Source organism: Durio zibethinus, chromosome 18 (assembly GCF_047325235.1).
Source record: "Durio zibethinus cultivar Kanyao isolate XHJ-2024 chromosome 18, ASM4732523v1, whole genome shotgun sequence".
NCBI classification, from domain to species: domain Eukaryota; kingdom Viridiplantae; phylum Streptophyta; class Magnoliopsida; order Malvales; family Malvaceae; genus Durio; species Durio zibethinus.
This window is the reverse complement of record NC_143179.1, coordinates 15,666,597-15,689,071: the sequence shown is the minus strand read 5'-3', so window position 1 is coordinate 15,689,071 and position 22,475 is coordinate 15,666,597. Positions and strand designations below refer to the sequence as shown.

Genomic DNA, 22,475 nt, shown 5'->3' with positions numbered 1-22,475 from the left:
AAATAATTTGATTCCTATGTGATCTAAGCGAAATCTAACTAAAGAAAACAAATGATTCATATATATAAGAAATAAAAATCATCACATAAATGAGGAAAGAGAAAAGAAATAAAAATAGAAGGATAAATCAAAAAATGATTCATGAGAAAATTGATAAATTAGTTATATAATCATGCAATGATTAAAAACTAAATGTAAATCAATCAAACCACTATCACCACAATTTGACTAATGAATGTTTTCAACGGTAAAAGAAGAACAAATTCAATAAATGACTTTTTCAAAGTAATGATCATTGTGCTTTGCATGCAATAACAAAATGATTATCTAAGCTTAAAATGTCTTTTAACCATATTACCACTCTCAAAGACATCATATGTATTTAATAAAATAAATAGCTCACCTGAAAAATAGGAACTCCTTCAAACTCATTTTTGATGTCATCAGTTTTCAGCTAATAAACATAAAAAACTAACATAAGCTAATAGTGTAGATTTATCCAACTAAAAAAGATAACATCTTCATTCAAGTAGGAATGAATCATTGTCACAGCTCTATTTGACGCATTGTTGTCTTGTTTACGTTCCCAACATCCAATTCACATAAAAATTGATACCCTAACCCAACAATTTCTCTTACTCCTACATAAAATTTGAAACCTCCTATCTTTTATTTTCTTTTTCTTTTTCTTTTTCTTCATTGCCTAATTAAGAAAATAGCAATACATAATCTAGATGAAATAAATGGCAGTACACAATCTAGATGAAATAAGTCTATAATATTGAATAGCAATGTTAAGCTATTTTTGGGATAATGTCATGTCCTCTTTTAAAAACAACTTTAAAATCAAATTGCATGAAACACTAACCTCTAATGCATTCTTTATTTGAATGGGATCCAGTAGAAAATGAAATGCAATTCCTTCAACCTTTAGTGAATATAACTATAGCATAAATTATAAAAATAGTAATCGTAAAAATCAATATTGTTATTTCCAATCCAATTTTAATAACATTTTTATTTTCATAAATAAATGATAAACTAGTAATTTAAAAAAGAGTCATCTAATCAAGTGTAATTGGTACAACTTTTACATCACTTCTTTGCTCCATTCTCTTTAATCAAACTATGACAAATGAAACAAAATCAACCCAAAAAGCTTCGAACCTTGCTATTAATTTAAAAAATTTAACTAACTTGAGTAAAAAATACCTTGGTGTTTTCTTGGCGAAAGCAAAGCAAGCCAATGTACTTGGCTCCATAAGGATTAAAGATAAGCATAAACTCATTGTTGGAGTTGCTCACTGTGTACATAGTTGTATCAGGTATAGTTTTTGACAACTTGCTTGGGACTCAAGGTGGCAATTGTTATTACTACAGCATTTAACTGAAAAACCTAAGTCTAAACCTTTTGGCCAAATTTAAAACCATAAAAAAGAAAACAAAAAAAAAGGTTTAAATTGAAGTCTAAACCCAAAAAAAAAAAAAAAATTAAAGCATAGAAAAGAAAACCTTATTTCTCTTTTTTTTTTTCTTTTTCCTTCATTTTTTCATTTTTTTTTTGGCTATTAAAGTTAAAAAAATACCAAATTTGACTTATCAAATTTAAACCAAGCTTTATTTACCTAAAATGACAAAATTATGCTAATAGATGACCTTTTTGCCAAACTTGACCTTGTAAAAAGATGCCAAATAAAAGAAAAGGGAACGATTCTTAATAGCGAAATAATAAAACGTATGCTTCAAGCTTTTCTTTTTCCCAATCATAACCAGATCACATACGGGAACATGTTTGACGACGACGTCGCCACCGTCAGTTCCTCCATCTCTAATTTCAACAGAGGAAAATAAAAAAGAAATAGAAATTTTGAGGAAAGATTAAAATTTCATAAAGTTAGCTCTTCTTTCTTTTTCTCTCCATCTCTCTCTCTTCCCTCTCTCCCTCTCTCTTATGCACTTCTTCCCTCTCATCATCATTTTTTTGAAAGATGAAGAAAGTTATTAAACACATGGCCTTCATGCATAAAGAAATAGGTACACATGGCCTTTACACCTAAACAGATAGCATTGTTGTATAAGAGGATTCTGTTTTTACTATAAAAAAACTAATATTTTCCCAAATATAACCACCTAATCAATTTTATTTACATTGTTGAGGTGAACCTCAATAAATAATTGAGGACTATTATTATATATAGTTATAGATTTTACTTGTTTCAAAGTTACTTATTTGCATGATAATTACTTATAGTTTGTTATTAACATATGTATATACCCATTAACTATATATAGTTACTAGTTTTTAGTTTATGAAATGCACTAGAAATAAAAAATTACAATAACATAAAACATATAAAAATATATTTTAATATGTATAAAAATGCACTATATACATAAGTTTCACTACTATCATATAGGATTATATAATTAGTTTTTTTTCATAATTTATACAATATATTAAAGTTATCCCATCTCAATATAATAGAGCCTTTTAAGATTGTGATGTATAATTTTATGCCAACCAAGATTTGATATAAAATATGATTTAAAGGGTGATTGAGCTCTTTGGTTGTATAATTTAGAATCAATTTTGACTTTTAACATATGTTTTTGGATTAATTGAACTCTTTTTCCAAGGCTTGTTTAGACTTTCAACTAACTTTAATTGAGATAGTTATGTCCTTAATTATTTTTCATGGATTTCATTTAAGACTATGACTAATGTTTAATGAATTTAATTTAGATCTTTAAGCCATTAATTAAGCCAAGAAGTGAAGATATTTCTCAAAACATAAAAAAAATAAGCTTTTTCCCAAAGTTACTTTTTAATCTTATTTCTTTAATAAGAATACTTTTAAACTTTATTCCAAAATAAAAGGTAGTTTAAGTCAATTAACCTCCACGTCAACATTTTATTCCACCTCATTGTTTTCTTTTCAGTTTACCTTCTCTTTCTCTCTTGTATATCTATAACACATACATTCATCTTTTTTTTTTTCAAAATCATTCTCCAAAGTCAATACTTTAACTTTAGAGAGATCTCAATTATGGGACAAATATATATTATTCCAAAAGTAAAAAAGAGTAAGTTTTGATTTGCATTCATTAGAGAATTTTCGTTTATGACAATTGTTTATCAGAAAATTTTCAAACAATCTATTGCAATTTAGAATCAGACTAAAACATAACAATAAGTTCATTATTGAAAAAGAAGACGTGTGTCCATGTGTTTGATTCCCATGCTGAAGATGAGTTTGGTTGCAATAAGGATCCATTATGGTGTTGTCCATTTTACACGTTTCTCAACTACAGGCGAACATATGTATGGTTTCAAAATGACAAATCTTTTTTGTAGGATTTTAAAATCCAGATAACTTCAAATTAAGGAGAGATAGAAGATTAAAGAATTGAAACAAAAAATTAGGAAGAAAAAGATGTTACATTAGTAAAATTAATAAGTTTTTTTTTTTTTAGAGAGGCAAATAGAATCCAAGTTTGGTGATTTCATTTTTACTGCTATTTTTAGTTTGGTGGTCTTTTATTTTACTGTTATTCAAGCTATGTTTCATCATGCAAATATGCAATCATGTAAATGTATTTTGAGATTGATTTTAGAGTACTAAAGAAAATAAAATAAAATATAAAGATTAATGTAACAAAGATTATGCTTCGTAATAATTGGTATAAACTTTGGAATTGATTTTAGAGTAAAAAAATAGAATGAGACAGAGAGATATGGATTTTGAGATTGATTTTGGAGTAAAAAAAATTAGAATGAGATAGAGTATATTTTGAGAAAAATAAGAATGTAATTATTGTAGATAAGTAGAACAAAGATTATTTTTATTTAATTAAAAAAGAGATATTAACGTGGAGTCCAAATAAGTTAGAGTACCTTTAGTTAAGAGGTAAGTTTAAAAGTAATATGGTCAGGCAAATAAAGTTCCAAAGTATAGTAGTTTGGGAAAAAACTCAAAAAAAAAAACATTATAGCAAATTGTTGTGTTGACTTTTCAATCACATTTTTCATGTTTATCACTTCTAACATTATTTGATTGATAACTAATACTATATTATTATTATTATTATTATTATTATTATTATTATTATTATTATTATTATTATTAGTTTGTATATTATTTATATTTATTGATTGATATATATTTTTTAAATAAAATTTAAAATGACAACACTTTCGCTTTCCATAGTGAAGCAAGGAAGTTCACAAGTGAATATATTTTTTAACAATAACTTTGTTAATCATGAAGTAATTATAAAAATAATTAAAAGTTTGAATAACATTTTTTTATAAAAGTAAGATTATTTTTTTAAAATATTAAAAATAATTAAATAATATTATATTACATACTTGTTTAGCACAAGGCTTTTTGGCAATTAATTTTGATTTATACTTTCGTCTCTACTTATTTAATTAAAAAAATTCACTACGTGAATTCGAATCTTAATTAATCTAATTTAAATGATTTAAACCCTAACAACAAAAAGTATTTACCTAAAATTAAATTATTTGATTTTAAATTTTAACAATTTGAATTTTAAATGACTCAATTTTAATGATTAAAATTCAAAACAATTCAAAAAATTTTTGATAAAAAATTATTAGCTCTTTTAATTCTATTTTTTTGATACGTAAAATTTTAGCCTAAGAGGATACTTTTTTTATTTCAAAGTTGAGGCCTATAATAGGTCTTAAAAAATTTTATATTAAATCTATAAATCGTCCACCAAATAAAACTAATAACAGTGAAGTTTAAATATTTGAATTTTATCATTCTGTTGACAATTTAAAACCTATTTTGCGTGCATTATAAAATAAGTTATTGCGTTAACGTGATATTCACCAATACAAATGGGATCCCTTGCAGCTAGGCTTGTGGGCCTTAACCTATTGAAGAGTTATAAAAACTTGTGGAAAGCCCATCCTTTGTAAGACCAGGCTTGGAGGCCTTGAGAGGCATGCTGTGGACGTGGGCACGGACATGGACAAGTAGCATGGCAAGGACAACAAAAATGAAAGCCAGCTTCCAACGGTAGTGATGTAACCAAAGCAGGTGTCAAACTGGATCTTGCATTGTTAAGCAGTCAAGATTTCAAAAGAAAGAGACAATGATGCCCTATTTATTACAGAAAGACACACAGGCAACCCCCCAAAACTCAAAAGAAAAGATGCTCCCATTAAAGCTGGTACGAGAAGCCATTACCCAACACCCTTTGCTTGTCTCCCAGAAAACTCACCATCATACTAAATTCAACCTTGAAGGAGATAATGATGATGTCTCCAGACCTAGCTTTTACAATTTTTATTATCATTCCTCAAAAGCAACAAAACCCAAACCCAAACCCAAAACCAAAATCCCATTGCTTCTCTTTCTCCCCACGAAAGAAGTAATTAGCGACATATACAGGTTAGCCACCATTGCTAGAGAAATGGGCATGGATTTGTATCCTACTCCTTCCCTTTCGCACATCATTTTCTCTTACTCTTCTTCTTCTTCTTCTTCTTCTTCTTCTTCCTCTTCTTCTTCTGCCTTGTCTCTCTCATCTTCTTTTTCCATGCCTTTACCCAACGATGCAGTTTTAATTTCCTTCCCCTCACTCTCTTCCTCCTCCCTTTCCCACCTTCGTTCCTTTGTTTCCCTCTCCAAAGGCCTTTTCAAGCTGGTTTTTATCACCACCGGCTCTGATTATGATGCAAAATTTGATGATTCCCGCAACTGGGATTGCTGCTCCGTTTCTCTGTTTTCAAGGTTGACGGGGGATAGGATCGAATCAATGCAGGCTTTTTCAAAAGCTTTAGCTGGAATGGGATGGACCCTCTTCAGTACAAGGAAAAACCCATCTCTATATTCTGCTAATACCACTACCAAATCGGTTTACTTGTTTAAGAAAGTGGATTCGGGTCGGGTTTGGGGACGGAGAGGGAATGGAGAACGCAGGATAAGAGAGCTGAGGTTGCCTTCATTGGATTTCAGGAATGCTCCTTTGAAGATTTTGCAGTATGTTGTTTTGATGACTGATGATGTTTTTTATCTTGGATAAAAACAAATGAAATGGTATGTCTTTTTCTTTGTTTTATTTTTGTTAATTTATGTAAATGTTATTTGTACGTATCCACAAATTATCGAATTACTAGAATCTTAAACAATTTTCATAAAATTTACCCAAATGATTTCTTTTATAGGTAAGAAGAATGTAACCTACTGCTTATTAACACTGGTTAGGGTCTTGTTTATAGAATGATTCTTGTCGTTAATCCATTTCTGTTTTAAATTTTATGAGAATGGTGCATCAATTAGAAATAATGGACTCCAGTTTATAAATTGCTTGTTTCATGGTTGCAATGTGCTCTTGAAAATAATGGACTAGAATCTAGCCCGGATGAGGCCAGCAAATGAAGTTTTTGTTAGTCCCTCTTTCTAGGTAAAATTCAATTCTTGAAATAAAAGTTTATAAATGTCTTATGAAGGATTTTTACCAAAAAGAGGCATTATAGAGTTAGAGAAAATATGCCAATGAATTTTGTGCGTTGGGCTTGGTATGAAGAAATGATAGCTTGTGTAGCTTGGTCCCTGGAGACTTTTGGAGTTGTGTTAAGGCATTGGCTTGTTTAATATATAAGCAACTTTGTATGGTGCTGGAACCACAGGCATCTCTCGGTTCTTGTGAACAGTGCTCCTGCATAGGAGCTAGATAAGTTAAAGGATCCATGTGATGGTTGTTAAAATTAGAAACAGGCATAGCACCAGAGATAGCTTCCTGATGTTTGCATCAAATAGTTGAATAATGGACCCTACTTGGTGATGGGAGAAATTCCTGAAGATAGAGTAAAAGCTAAATATCTTCTATGAGTAAAAGCTAAATATCTCCTATGGCAAAATATATAAGAAGTTAAATTCTTGTACAGCAATTTCAATGGAAACCAGATCTTTTGAACAGCAATATTAATGGGAAAGGTTGCCGTACCTACTTTTGGTAAGATATATAATAGGATGTTGGTTTGTAGTCATTAGTGGAAGCATATGCTGGAAATGTCAAAGAAGTAAATGAAATTCCAAAAATATTGTTGTTGCACAAATTATAAGAGCTTTAATTTGAGGCCCACTTGTTTGCATATATCTCAGAAACTGATTAGATGTAATTTAGTGGCTGATGCTTTTCAAACTTAAATGCAAGGTCTTTTCTCTGCTTTCTCTGGTCAGTGGAGCTTAACTTAATCATGTGTGTCCTCCTCTGGGTGTTTTGGTGTGCGTACGTGCATTTGCGCCCCGCGGGGGGGGGGGGGATTTGGGCTATCAATTAAAAATTTACATAATAAAGATTGAAGACTATGCTGAACTGGAATAGGAGGACTTCAAAAGGAATGATGAGCATGAAAAGGAATAGGTGCTGATTTTGATGGAGGGAAATAAGTGGCAATCAAAAAGGGAAATTTTTCATTGAGTTGCTATTCAATGGAAAAGAGCTTAATTATGCCACTGCCTAAGAAAATGGAAGAAAGAGATCATTATTAAGAACTGCATTATAGGTACATCAAAGAGTTCAGAGATACCTGTATATACCGTCCTGCATTTTAGGTTGAAGTGTGGATATTTCACGAGGAATTCTAGGATCATGTGGGGAAAGGCTGTGTTAGTTTCTCTGCTTTCTCATTGTAGAATATGAGGCCTCCCTGAAGACCTAGATTGTGGAGGAAATATTTGATATATTTCTTTATTTCTTTTGGTTTCTTTCTTTGATATTTTCTTTTTTTTTTTTTTTGGTGCAAGGGGAGTTGAACCACCATGAGCTTCCTGTGTAACCTCAAGCTTTAGAGAAAGATGAAATTATAGAATGTTTATATCTTTTAAAGGGAATATAAGTTCATACCATTGGACACAAGCACAAGTTATGCACTGGTTTGCATGTTGCATGAACTCAAGCACGCATGTATTACATTTTGCACACAATTGGATCTGTCTATTAATAGTTAAGTTCCCCATGAAATGTCTTTTTACGTTGCATTTCCACTTTAATTTGTGCCATTATACTTGATCCTCATTGTCATGACTCTAGTACAAAGTTAGACATGACTAACACATACGCTTAAATTTTCAAGAAAATTTAACATGTAGAAGGGATTGCACTCAACATTTGAGGAGGCTGGAGTCTGTACTTCATTCCTGTTATGAGTTTGAACGAGCAACCAACACAGTTCACTTCCATACTCTTGTTTGATGTATATTTTCTTGAGTTTATTATGCTAAAACTTGGACATCATGAGTTTCAAATATTGCAACCAAGAATATGACATTGACAATGTTTATTTTGATATGTTAAGTTTCTTAGAGATTATTAAGAATGGGATCAAAAGATTGACTATTTGTCATTGTAGCATTCAAGGATTAGTGGTTAAGGTACAGTAAGTTTAGCATCTACATAAAGCATAACATCCATGGAATCCCTTTCTTTCAATCTCCATTAGCAGTTCATTTTTGTTTATGCTCCTCAAGCTAGACTCTAATGAGAGTCCATTGTTTCCCAATTCTCTTCATAGCCGAAATATATTGTCAAAACAGGTCAAATGAATTCGGTTATCTGCTTCAACTTGCTTAGAAATTTTGTTCAGCTTACTGAAATTAAGTCACTGACTCTCTGTCCTGGATGACACTTCTTGCTCCAGTGTCGTTTTGTACCCAAAAACAAAGGCATTATGTTTTTTCACGCTTCTTTACAAGTCACAGCTGCTGCTACGAGTCCAGAGCCACTATTTTTGCATTGCAGGGTTGTGATAGCCTGACCGAGATGATATACTGTCAACTATGAGCTTGGTTAGCTTTGCTTTATAAAGACTAAAATAATAATAATAATAATAATAATAATAATAATAATAATAATAATAATAATAAAATCCTTAAACTTTGTAATTTTGTTTAGATAAGTCTATATTTTTAATTTGCACCCAAATAAATCTTAAACTTTTAATACATATCCAAGTAAACTTTCAAATTATTAATTTGTATCTAGATAGTTCTTAATGTAAATTACTTTTTTTCATTTGAAATAAAAATCTTTTTAGATATAAATAACGTAAATTATTTTTTTATTTGAAATAAAGATTTATTTGAATATAAATCAAAATATAAAAATTTATTTAGAGATTTATTTAAAAAAAAAAAGATTAATTTAGGGATCCTAGTTGTATTTTAACTTAAAAATTAAATATAGCTATAGTAATTCAAAACTCAAGGCTCAAGCCAACTGTTTGTGCAGAATGCATTTTTATAGAGCGAGATCAATTGACATAATCCATGGCAATGGAATGCTTGATTGAACAAAAAGCAATTATCCAGTTAACACGTGAATTGCTGTTTGTTTCCCAGGTTTCACCTTGCAAAGAGCCATTGAAAATGTATCGCAGACCTTTTCAACAGTCAGTCAGTAACCAATAAACTCAGATTGTCTTCGTCTCCCTTCTGGTAACCTATAAAAATTTATGTGACCTAAAACAAAAACAAGTTTCCACTTCCACCAGGTAACAAAATAATAAAACTGAACCCATAACCTAGTTTAATTGATTCATGTAAAGTGATCTGAAATTCAAATTTTAACACTTGCAACCCTTCTCCTATCCTCAGACTGTGATTTCTTTTGTACTTAAAAAAGAAAGTTGGGCCAGTGCCAAGCAAGAGTAACAGCAAGCAGCAATGCTAGGCATACCAGGCATATTTATATTAAGATGAATGGATAATGAACTAACTTCCATTAACCATTCAGCAATCAGGATTATAATTGGAAATACTCCAAAGAGCTATGCCTGCACCCACTAACTCAAAACATTCACATGCCGGCACATAGCCTTCCCTTCCACCACCTCCCCTTTCCAGTTCCCTTGCTCATTCTCTATCCAAGCTATGAAACAAGACTGTAAAACTTTCACTTAAGTCACTTGAGTTAGAATGGCATGATTGTGAATTAAAAATGTTAAACTGAAAAGAATCACATCACCTTTAAAGTCCAATTAGGCTAACATCATTCTATACAATGAAAAACCACAGCTCATTGCATAAATGCAAACCGCCAAAAGGCATGAATTATCAAATGGAGTCTCGTAAAATCCCATTTTTTTCAACATTTACTATTTGGCAGAAAAAAAATATTAGAGTGAATTTATATATCAATAAATCATGTTGTATGAGAACCATGTGTTCTTGAGGCCCATATACCAAAGACAAGAAACCAGAAGACAAACAAGATAGCCCAGTAGCGTGCTGGTCCATACTTAATCCTAGTCAGCACAATCTGCAAGTACCAGCCACATTATACAAAAAAATTACCTAAACTGAAATTAGGAGAAAAAATAAAATAATAATAAAAAAATATTAAACTTTGGATCTGATAATCTCGAGCCTATGAACCAGAAGACAGAAATTCAGAATTCAACTGCAATATTGAACCTGCCACCCGAGAGCCTCAAGAGAATTACTTTAATTCTCTGTACTATTATTTCAGGCCAAATTCAGAATTTAAGGTAAAGATTAACGGACTACATGCATTTTATGAATGTCATGCCTATTGTGAAGAGAAACCAAAAGAATAATTAAATTTACCAAGATAGCCGTTATTTCAAGCAGCAAAGAACCTCAATTTCTTACACTAACTGCAAAGGACTGCAAAAATTACTGAACTGCTGATTTGAAACTAAACAAGCACCAAACAGAAGCCATGCCTATTGTGAAGGTACAGCAAAAGTATAATTAAGTTATCAAGATAGCTGTTATCAGTTTGTCAAGGAACAGAAACATAATGAACCGATCAAGTATCAACAACATGCAAATATATCTATATTTACTCAAATCAAATGCACATGAATTTAGTAAACAAACAACTACAGATATAGTATCAAGTTACTTACAAAGCGAAAGAAGACCACAACTGTTAAAGCACAAATGCCTCCCAGGAGAATATGAAGACCACTCCTAGCCGTTTTCTACAAAATAAAGAGTGACACATTAAACAAAGCTATGTTACTAGTAATCAAAAAATTGGAAAAAAAAAAAAGGGTTTAACAGTGCTTATGTCTTGATGAAATTTTCATTGACAAGAATATGTTGGCACCAGGAAGCTAATGGTGATGCACAAATGCACATGTAATAGAATATAACATATAAGAAAGAAACTGTTATCATTCCATTCAATCAATTGATGAATATATTTGGGTACCAAAATTTGCCCACAACCCAGTCAATAGCTGTAGGTATCAGTGTGGGTCTGGATTGACAGTCACTACCTTCCTGGTCAAAATTCTACAAAATGAATGGGCATTTTAGCATAATCATAAGATACTCTCATGTTGGTTTAGAATTGAAAAAATATTATAGTTTCTGCAAATTTCAATGCTCTAAGCATACAGTTAAAGGTGTGCCAATTAAGGCAGGCTAATATTTATATAGATATAATACCCAAATAAGCCCTGTAATTTTATTAAAAAATTTTTAAAAAAAGTCTTTGATATTTTATTGCATGAAATTAAGATATTTATATGGAGATAATCCCATAAAATGCCTTTTATAAACTCATGACACTTTTGGTGAGGTTGAAAATATAAGCACACTGGAAATAACCAACACTCAAACTATTCATGAACTTCTATTTTATTATAATTAGAACCTTACGACAATAAAATATTCAATTTTTTGTTAAAATTTTCTTAGCAGATGATGTAATTTGTAGAAAATGCTTTCTTAGATTTATTTGAATGAATTGAATGACAAATGTTTAAGAGAATGCTATTTTAAAAATTCTGAAAATTGGACTTTATTCATCCATTTTCAAGATTTAATGGGTATAATTATATTTAAAAAAAGTTCATAACCTTAATTTCATGCAATAAAAGATCGAAGGTTTGTTTCAATTTTTTAGTAAAGTTTGAGAATTTATTTGGGTATTCCTATTTATATATATTGAATTTCTTATAAACAGTGGAAAAACTAAAAGCAGTAGTTCCCAAGCTTGTTAAATGAGCATTTATCACAAAATACCTTTCCAACACGAGGAGCAATGAGCCATGCAAGCGTGACAGTAAGTAGACCCGTAGCAAGAAGAATCCCAGTACCTTCCACAGCCCATTTGGTTGCAGGATTTTCAGTGGAAGCAACTTCTTCAGTGACAGTATTCAGGGGTTGTTCGGAAATAACCTGTGAAACTGCAGCAGAACTATTATTATTGTTATTATTGCTATGTGGACTGAACCACAATGAAATCTCACTTAGCCGTTGCCTCCTAATAGCAGCAACAGCATCTGGGTCTACACCTGAACTTGTATGAACTTGGGCAGGATTGGGATCACCACTAGCAGTCCTTTCTCTCAATGCTTCATAATCTTTCAAAGAAACCACAACTTTCTTAAAGTCAGAAGTTCTGATATTTTTTGCAGCATTTCCACAGATCTCGCAAACGGTAGATCCATGACTAACAAACCATTTGAGAGCACAAGCATAATGCACTAGAGCAAGATCATTTTTGCAAGAACAACCAAGTTCAATTAATGCGTCCTGATGATGACATGAGCCCATTTCTAAATCAGTACTACAGATGAAAACCTCTCCTTCAGGGCTTATGAACTCAACAAACCCGGATTCTCTTTGAATACTCTTAGCATGACATTCATCATTTTCAATATCTTTCTGAAGTCCTTTGCTATTAGGCTTAGCATCTCCATTCCTTTTAATCGCTTCTGGTAAGGGAGGAGTGATGCCCAAAAATCCTAAAGCAGCATCCCCCCTTTTGTCAGATTCTGCACACTGGCATACACGACAAGTAGCCAAACCTGCCTCTTTGTCTAGACTGCATCGTGAGTAAGTCCCAGAATCATCACTGTCAGCATTCGAACAACTATCAATGTTGACACCTCCATTGACTGCTTGAGGCAAGCTTTCCTTACCCATCATGTATCAAATAAAATTAATTATGATCTCTTCAATTACAGCAGCATATTACTTTGATGCATCATATTAATCTTCCATTAGGGCGATCTCCCCATTGCAAGTTGCTAAGCAACTGAAAAGAAGCAACACTATCTCCACACAAAACAGACAGTTCACAACCACTTGCAATCCATTGAAGAATGGCACTTTTCTGTTTTCACATAATCCAGGAACTTAATGCAAGATAGAAAAAGGAACAAGTAGCGCAAGCAGGACAGTGAATAAGATTACTAACAATCTTTTCCTGATAAGTTCCTGGTTCACAATAGTACAAAATCATAACTTGTTTAACAAATAATAAAACATGTAAATGCACGAAAACAATAGAATTCCCAAAAATTTATAATTAACCGATTATAAGAAATGCATAAGAAAAATTATAACTAACAATAGGTATTAAATTGATTATCCTCTTAACCAGATGAAGGGATGGGTTAAAAACAATCAATAAGAGAAAAAAATGATCAAATAGAATCAATTTAAAACACAGGATTTCTACAATTAGACTAATACTCGAATCTTAATTTAAAAAAAAAAAAAGCCCTTATTCACACTTGAACTAGGGTCAATAAAGATAAAAGAAACGATACATGAATAATTAAAGACCTAATAAAAATACATTAATAATTGAAAATGTTCCGAAGTCCAAATTCGGTCAAACCAAAAGGGCAATTCAATTGAAATAATATGTAGGCATGGAGAAGAGAAAAAAAAAAATCAAAAGCAAAGCTACTGAATCATAAAGTTAACACGCAATTCAGAGTCCATATAGAAAATTGTTCAGCAATAATAATAAAAATAATAAGAGCAAATAGGGAAACCCAAGAAAACCCAGAAATCCTTAGATCATGGAAAAGGAAAGAAAAAAAGAAAGAAAGGAAGAAAGAAACGAACCTACGGCAATTGGGGAGGATGAGGGAAAGGATGTGCAAAAATCAGTGAGGCGGAGAGAGTATTGCTGGGGACTAGACGTGACCGAATGTATGTGGGGGCTGCCTGCTTCCTCTAATGCTCTTGTCTTTACTCCTTTTGTGGGCTTTGCTCTAACCTTTTTTTTGGGTTTGGACCGTCTTTTGCTTATACTTTCCTTCCACCTCATCATTGGAGGCATTCCAGTGGTTTCCTGTCGATTGCTTTTGATCGGTTTATTTTCGGTTTTTATTTTTTATTTTTTTTAAGTTGCATTCCAATTGTTTGGCCTTCATATTATTTCAAATTTATATTTTTTTTAAGTTTGGATCTTTGCGAGTTCAAACTGTATCTAGTTTGAATCATTATTAATTTGAGTTTGTTTTGGTTTTAAATTCGATCAATTTTGAATTAATTATAATCAAATCATTATAAATTTAAATTATTTTAATTAAGTTTAACTTATGTCGAAGTTAAATTTATTTTTATTTCAATTGTTTAAATTATAATTTTTTTTTCATTTGTTGAATTGTATAGTATTTTAGTCTAACGTTTTTCAATCAATCTAGATTGAATAAGTTTGTTCTTGAATGGCTCTTAATAGTTTTTTGGAATTTACACAAATTTTATCACCTTCATTTTAAAAGTATTCATGACTTAAATAAGATCGATACTACTTAATTTTTATTTTAAAGTCGAGTTCTAATTTAATTTAATTTGTTTAGTTACATTTTATTTTATTATTAAATGAAATTCAAGTTAAAGTTAAATAATAATATATTGATATTAATAAAATGTTCTAATCGGGTCAAAAACACTGAAGCTTGGATCTAAAAATGCAAAAATGAGCAAAGTCGTTTGGACCTCTACACTTTCCATGTTACTTTCCTTGGTGGTTTTCATTTCTACTCTTTTATTTTTGTCTTCTTTTTTTTAATGATTTTTGCTCTCCAAAATTGGTTTTGTGTGAATTATCACTAAATAATTATTTCATCATAATTAAAAAATTTTAATAAAAATGCATAAAAATATTTTCGATAATGAATAATTTTTTTTAGATAATTCAATTAGATAATTTTTATTTTTTTAATAAAAAGTTTGACAAAGTTCGACTTAGACATGTCCATCTCGGCCAAAAAAACTTGGATGTGCTAATGGATCAACTTAAGAGTTTACATGTTTTTCTTTTATTTTCTAAGCGGCGGGACTCTTTTTTTTTTTTTTTTTGTTAAATTTTTTAGATATGAGACCCACACCTTGGTTTTTTTTTTTTTTCTTGTATTTTCTTTTTTGGGTTTTTTAATTAGCAGAGTCCACTTGTTTTTTTATTTTTTTTTTTAATTTTTAAAAGGTGTGAAACCCATATTCTTTTCTTGTTAAATTTTTTTAAGTGGGACTCATTCCTTGATTTTATTTTTTTTCTTCTAATTTTTTATTTTACTTTTTTTAATTTATAGGGACCACATTCTTTTTTGTTGATTTTTTTTATTTTTTAATTAATGAGATGTACCCTTTTTTTTAATTTCAAAGTTGTGGCCATGTGGGACCCACATTATTTTTTATTAAAATTGTTATGTGGGACCCCCACTGTGGTTTTTTTTGTTTTTAATGTTTTGTATTTTTTTAATTTTATGGACCTATCTGCTTTTTTTTTTTTTAATTTTTTAAAGGAGTGAGCTAACATTCTTTTTCGTTGATTTTTTTAGTGAGACCTTTAATTTTTTTGTCCAGCTGGCTTTTTTTTTTATAATTTTACCTTTTTATTTGTGAGACTCATTTTTTAATATTTTAATTCAAATATTATATTTATATATAATTAAAATTTAATTTATTGTTCATCCAACCATCTTATAAGTTAAATGTATATATATATATATATTATATTACATGTCATTCACATTATTTATTTTAAATTTAAATGTGTAATTTTTTTAATTTTTTAAAATAATTTTTTTTAAAAGGCAGGATTCACCTTAAAAAAATTTTCCCTTCAGCACATTTTTTTTGTTTTACAATACGAGACTCATATTTTTTATCGTGAAATGCACTTTGAAGATTTGTTGTTTTTTTTTTTTTCTCATTTAATTTATTATAATTTTTTTAATGCAACTCACATTTTTTTCGATTTTTCACTAAATTCTTTTTTTCTTAAATTTTTTTTATATAACGTGTAATTCTATATATAAGATGCTGCAAATTTACATTTGGTGCTGCTTGTCAACTTTGTGGCTTGCCACATGGTAACCTCATAATTTTTTTTTTTTGTTTTTTTGGTATGAAACCGACGTCTTGGTTTTGTTTTGCTTTTTTTTTCGTTTTTTTAATAAGAGTGGTCCACCTGCTTTTTATTTTTTAAAAATTTTATAAAGTTGTGGGTTCATTTTTTTCTTAAATTTTTTTATGTGGGACCCATACCTTTTTTAATCTATTTTTATTTTTTTTTTGGTTTTTTTTTAATTTATAGGGTTTTCTTTTTTTTTCTTTAATTTTTAAAAGGTGTGGGACACGTTATTTTTTGTTGATTTTTTTGTGTGGGACTTACACCTTAATTTATTTTTTTCTCAAACGTTTTTTCTATTTTTGTAATTTTTTACCTTTTTATTATAGGACCCACATATTCTTTTTTTTAAATTTAATACAAATATTATATTTATATATAATTAAATTTTAATTCCTTCATGGATCCGATTATTTTATAAATTGATTATATATATGTACGAATATACATTATGTATCGCATGTCAACCGACATTAATTTTTTTAACATTAACACATATAATCTCTTTAATTTTTTAAATACATTTTTTTAAGAGGTAGTACACCCTTCAAAAGCCAATCTTTTTTGTTTTTAAATATGAAACTCACATTTCTGTGGGACTAGCTTTTATCTATCTTATTATAATTTTTTTCAATGCAACCCATTTGTTTTCAATTTTTTCCATCGAACTTATTTTTTGTAGATTTTTTTTGGCATCATGTATTATTTTTTATTTTCTCTTTTTAAGTGTTTTATAAATATCTTTTTTTAAGGAATTAAATTGATATCAAATTTTATCCATTTTTTTTCTTCTTTCAAGAATATTCGATAAATTTTTAATATTCTTTTACCTTTTTGATAAAAAAAAAAGAAGCCAGATGTTTTTTTTTTTGTTTTTAACTTTTTTTTCTTTTTTCTTTTTTATATATTTAATAAACAAATTTTTAGTTTTAATTTTTGTGACTAATTTGATTTCAATGGTACGTCACATACTAAGTTATTTCATTATTTTTTTCTCTTGTGCTATTTAATCTTTTTTCTATTTATCTTTTTTCCCTTATTTATTTAATAAAAAATTAAAATAGTTTTTAAAAATTTAACACTCATTTATATATTATTAAAATATATATTTTTCACTGATGTTTTTATTTATTTTTGTAAAACAGATATTGACAAATATGCTAACGTCACATCTGTATTTGGTTTTTTTTTGTTCTTTTTATTTTTTTTATTTTGAGACCCACTTGATACTAAATATATGTCGTATGTATGTTTTTTTGTTCTTTTTTCTCTTATGTATTACTTTTCATTTTATATTTAATAAATATTTTAATAAATTTAATTTTTTGTGACCCTTAGATGCTAAATGCATATCTCGTATCCAATAATTTGCTTTTTTTTTCTTTTTTTTCAAATTTTATTATTATTTAATAAAAATTTTAAAATATTTTAAAATTTCTAAAGGGGTAGGGTATGTTTAATATTATTGTTTCAATTTTTTTATTTGATAATTAAAAAAAAGATATTATGAAATGTTGTTATCACATTGGTATTTGATTTTTGTTCCTTTTTTAATCCTATTTTTTTAAAATCCTTGATATACCTTTATTTTTATTATTTCATTTCATTATATATGTATGTGTGTGTGTGTATTTTATATTAATAAGGTCATTATTTAATATCTTAATTTAATAAATCCATTATTTTAATTTTTTTCTTTTTTTCTTTTTTATTAAATTAAATTACTTAAAAATAAAAGGTCAATTGAGATACCCACATTGCAACTCCATTTAACTTTTTTTCTTTTGTTTTCTTATTTTTTAATTAGATCAATTTTACAACAAATAATGTTGATTAATAAGGATGTCAAAACAATTTGTATGCAATAAGCTTGATCCATCCCAATTAAATAAGGAGAAATATATTTTTTTTAAATCAAGATTAAGTTGAAGTAAGTCTTCTTTTTTTAATGAAATAGGAGATCGTGACGGAAGTATATTTAGGGTATTTTGTCCCGATCAATTTTAAAGTATATGTAGAAATATATATTTTATTATTAATTTATATTTGTATATATTATATTAATAAAGTAATTATTTGATGCTTTAATTTAAGAAATTAATATTTTAAGTTTTAATGAAAGTGTTCGTATAACATCCTTTATGAACTTTTTTTTTATTTCTTTACTTTTTTCCTTTTCCTTTTTCATTTCTTATCTTATCTTTTTTTTATTTTTTAAAATTAGATAATTTTCATGAAAAAAAATTAATTGAAATAACCACATCTCATCTTTTTTTTGTTACCTTTTGCATTTTTTTTTATTTTTAGATTAGGTGAATTTTACAATAAAAAATCACTTAAGTATATATGACAAAACAAAAAATTTTTGACCTGCAGTAATGCACAGATATTTTGCTAGTAACCAAAAAAATCAATCTTGAAGAGCAAATAGTAGTGAAACCTTTTTAGCATTGCATTTTGATTTGTGATGCTAATGCTATCCCAATATAGTTATATAGTGTTTGGTGTGGGCAATTTTTCTTGAATTTTCATATCTTTTTGTATCCAAAAATCTCTAACAATCCTTGATTGATGGAATTTTTATATTTTTTTGTATAAAAAATAAATCAAAATCTTGTTATTGAAGAATTCTTAAAATATTTTAGTATATTGGTAACAACATGAGATATTTTCTTGCTTAAGGATTTTTTAGGATCATTACTTGAATTTTCTTAGAATCCTATTATCGGAAGCTCGTATTTTTAATTAATTAATACAACTAACATTCATGTATTATTATATGTAACCTTATTTTTTTTTAAAAAAAAATTTTTATTATTATTTTTTATTTTTTAATTAAAACATAATAAGTAAATGAAAAACTTTTTGTATTGAATATATTTTTAAATACTCCATTATTTTGGAAGTATTTTATAAAAATATTCTCACCCAAAGATTGTTAAAAAATTACTATTAAAATTTCTTTAATATCTCATTTTCAAAAGATTTTCATTTTTTTTATTTTTAAAAAGATTTTTTTAACACTTCTTTTTTAAAAAATATATATTTATTTTAAATTTTAAAATTTAAATATGCATAGATAAACAAATAAATAACATAACAAAAATATCAAAATAGGATAAAATAAAAAAAAACCCAAACAAAGCTAGTTAATGTTAGTCAATGGTCTAAAATCGATTTAGACGATCCAAGACAGTCCTGGGCGGTTCAAAGTAAATTGGAGCAGTTTAATAACGTCCTTTACTATTTGAGTAGTTCAACAACTGAGAATAATTCAATCAGTTCAATCAAACCGGTTCAAAGCTAGATTGATTCAAGGTTGGTAACTAGGTGTTTGGTTAGTTTAGGCGTGTGGACCTTAAGTTAGTCTGTGAACAGGTGTAGACACTCGGTTTAATTTGGATCCCAAACTAGTTGGCCTCAGGCCTTTCCAAGCTTGATTGTGGATTTTGGATTTTATTATTATTTATTTTATTTGTTGAATTTATGTTATTTGGATATACATATATTTATCTTGAATTTTGTTTTCATTTTGTTTATACTTATCTTTATTGATTTTTTTATTTATTTTAATTTTTATAGAGGTAATTGAAAAAAAGTTTTTAATGGTCAAAAATTAGTTGAAAGAAGTGATCGGTTATAATGTGGTGATAAATTTAGCTTTATCATGATTAAATTTGAATTTAAACTTTTCAAGATAAATTTCATATTTTTCATGATAATCTTAGTTTTTAAAGTTGAATTGATTTCAAATTCTCCTTATTGTATCCTATAAACATGATCTTCGATCAATACAGAAATACACAAAAAATTAAAGAAACAAAAAGAGAAGTAGAAACACAAAATCTTGTTCTATGATAAGGCATTCTCGATTAAGAAGTTTCTAAGAGTTTGGATTTGGTTTAGAAAGTGTGTTTGAAAAAATGGAGTTGAAGGCAAAGAAAGAAATAAAAAAATATTTTTTTTTGTTTTGGAAATTTTTTTCTAGAAATTTCCATATTTTGTTGAATTTTCTGGCCATATTTAAAATTTTCAGTGAGATTCTAGCAAAAATTCTAACTATTCCTAGAATCTGACAATTAAACCCGATTTTAGCTAACTTTTGATGAAATTTTGACATTTAATATTAGATCATGGTAGAAGTTTGAATTTCAATCATCGGTGTTAATCAAGCTTTAGAGAGAGAAACAGAGAAAAAAAAAGAGGAAAAAAAGAAATCTAAAAGAAAAAAAAGCAAAATTTTACTTTTTTTCTAATTTCATCTTATTTATTTTTATGAGTTTTTTTTGTTTCATTTTATTTTTATTTTGTTATTTACTTATTTATTTGTGAGACATTTTGTTTGATTGTTTTTATTTATTTTTTAGGAGAAGTAATTCAAAGTTATAAAAAAAAAAATAAAAGTTAAAATAAAAACTTTAATAAAATTTTGAAAATAAATCATAATTATCCAAAGATGAAATTCTTAAAAATTATAAATGGTAATTTTCTAGGAAATTTCTAAGTGAGAGATTTTTTTTAAAAAAAATTTAATCTAAATGGAGGAAAAATTTAGATAAAATTTCAATAATATTAATTAGTACTTATTTTCAAAGTAAAAAAAAAATCTAAACAAATTTAATAAAATTTTGGAAATGAAGTTAACAATTATCTAATAATGAAATTTTTAGAAATTTCAAATTGTCAATTTTTTAAGAAATCTCTAGGTGAAGAATTTATCTAAATTTAGCTTGAATGATGGAATGATTTAGATGAAATTTTAATAAATGTAATTGTATTCATTTCTAAATCAAATAAAAAAATAACTTATAAATTTGTTTAAAAATATATGGTAATTATTCAAGGATGAAGGTCTAAGAAAATCATAAATGATTGATTTTCTAAGGAACTTTTAGGTAAAAATCTTTTTTAAAATTCAACCTAAATGGCACAAGAGTTTAGATAAGATTTCAAAAAATAATAATTGGCATTTTTATTTTCATTCAAAAAATTAGGAAATAAATAATAAGAGTCTTGAAAATTATATATTCTAAATTTGACCCAAATGGTAAAAAATTTAGACATATTTCAATAAAATAGAAATTTAGATATAGAAAAATTACCTAAAATAAAGAATAAATTTTAAAGATGAAATTCTTAGTAATTGTAAATGAATAATTATCTAAAAAAATTTTATGTGAGAAAATATTTATAATTTCATCTCAAAATGGTGAAAGAATTAGATATATTTTGATAAAGCAAAATTTAATGAAAAATAAATGATTAAGTTTTTTTTTATTAAAGAGCCTTTTTAAGAAAACAAATAAGATTGTTGAATACTTTTGAGGTAAAAAATATTTTTAAGAATTCTACCATATTGATAGAGATATTTTAAAAGTTATTTATGATATTTAAACAGTAAAAAAAGATCATTAAAACCAAGAATCTTAGAATAGTTTGAAATTAAGTGGTAATGTCTTTTGGACAAGTGTGTTTAACGCTATAACCTTTCACAATGTAACTGAACCCCTAAACTTTATTCTAATTGGCAGACCATAACATATTCTTTTAAAAACCTTTGGTTAAGTTTAGGAATTCCTCAATGGGATATATTCATTAGGTGTTTAATTACACCTTTAGTAAAAAAAGAATGGTGGTGACTCTTTTTGTTATGTCTATTGATAAGTCTATGATCTATATGTTTTGACAGTTTAGCTACTTTACTAGAGAAATAAAGAGTCAAATCATTAATTAATTTTAAATATCCTAGTTTTTTGGTTTAAGTAGTTTTAATTTATTGGTTTTTTCTTTTTGCAATACTAATTTTATTGTTTTTTATTCTTTCAATTGACTTGGAAAAATTACGAATAAAAATATGTGTGCCTTTACACATATTATCACATACATGTGCATTACATAAGCTTTACACCTAAGTTTCATCTTTTTTATGAGTGAGTAAAGTATCTATATTCTCATGATATGATTATCTTCGTAATAGCTAACGAAATACTCCCACTCAAATTGAATCTTTTTTATGAGATGATGATTGGTGTAGATTGGAATACCTTACTAGTCTTTCATGGATAAAGATGTGAGGAATAATTTGAAAACCTTTAGATTGCAAATTCAAAACACTCATATAGTGAGCCATAATAGACCTAACCCATAAGTAAAGCCATGCCCTTTCCTTTTGTAAAAATGACCCAAAATTAGGTTACATACCTTTTGTTATACATGAATTGTGCATTAATTTGTTTTTTTCTTTTATTTTCTTTATATTGGATGCTAACTCTATTTTTGTGTGTTTTTACCTTTCTATATAAATC

At 27.9% G+C, this 22,475-nt stretch overlaps 2 protein-coding genes across 7 annotated transcripts; one reads left to right on the top strand and one right to left on the bottom strand.

Annotated features, from left to right (window-relative positions):
* The first annotated feature begins 5,107 nt into the window (after positions 1-5,107).
* Positions 5,108-8,794, top strand: LOC111299732 (uncharacterized). 3 transcript variants are annotated; one of them, XM_089747695.1, is made up of 2 exons: positions 5,108-6,074; positions 8,681-8,794. In XM_089747695.1, exon 1 carries the CDS (start codon positions 5,128-5,130, stop codon positions 6,058-6,060), a length of 933 nt encoding a protein of 310 aa, XP_089603821.1. In that variant the 5' UTR covers positions 5,108-5,127; the 3' UTR covers positions 6,061-6,074; positions 8,681-8,794. The 3 variants fall into 3 exon arrangements, with proteins under 3 accessions (XP_089603821.1, XP_089603822.1, XP_089603820.1); XM_089747696.1 differs by lacking the exon at positions 8,681-8,794 and adding an exon at positions 8,133-8,380; XM_089747694.1 differs by lacking the exon at positions 8,681-8,794 and adding an exon at positions 8,117-8,380.
* On the bottom strand, positions 8,733-14,033 carry LOC111299731 (uncharacterized). 4 transcript variants are annotated; one of them, XM_022895141.2, is made up of 5 exons: positions 13,878-14,033; positions 12,311-13,238; positions 12,039-12,202; positions 10,913-10,987; positions 9,988-10,299 (listed from the first exon to the last, which is right to left on the bottom strand). In XM_022895141.2, the coding sequence occupies exons 2-5, from the start codon at positions 12,945-12,947 to the stop codon at positions 10,183-10,185; spliced, it is 993 nt and encodes a 330-aa protein (XP_022750876.2). In that variant the 5' UTR covers positions 12,948-13,238; positions 13,878-14,033; the 3' UTR covers positions 9,988-10,182. The 4 variants fall into 4 exon arrangements, with proteins under 4 accessions (XP_089603819.1, XP_022750876.2, XP_022750873.2 ...); XM_089747693.1 differs by lacking the exon at positions 9,988-10,299 and adding an exon at positions 8,733-8,810 and having other exon boundaries at positions 12,039-13,238; XM_022895138.2 differs by having other exon boundaries at positions 12,039-13,238.
* Positions 14,034-22,475: the final 8,442 nt, after the last annotated feature.

What these genes read in the sequence shown, in the direction of transcription:
- LOC111299732 (XM_089747695.1), top strand. Translation starts at nt 5,128, where the DNA reads ATGATGCCCTATTTATTACAGAAAGACACACAGGCAACCCCCCAAAAC.
- LOC111299731 (XM_022895138.2), bottom strand. Translation starts at nt 12,947, where the DNA reads ATGATGGGTAAGGAAAGCTTGCCTCAAGCAGTCAATGGAGGTGTCAAC. An exon ending in TTGCTCCTCGTGTTGGAAAG is followed by an intron (nt 10,988 to 12,038) that starts GTATTTTGTGAT and finishes TTTATTTTGTAG; the next exon opens with AAAACGGCTAGGAGTGGTCT. An exon ending in TTGTGGTCTTCTTTCGCTTT is followed by an intron (nt 10,300 to 10,912) that starts GTAAGTAACTTG and finishes TGGTACTTGCAG; the next exon opens with ATTGTGCTGACTAGGATTAA.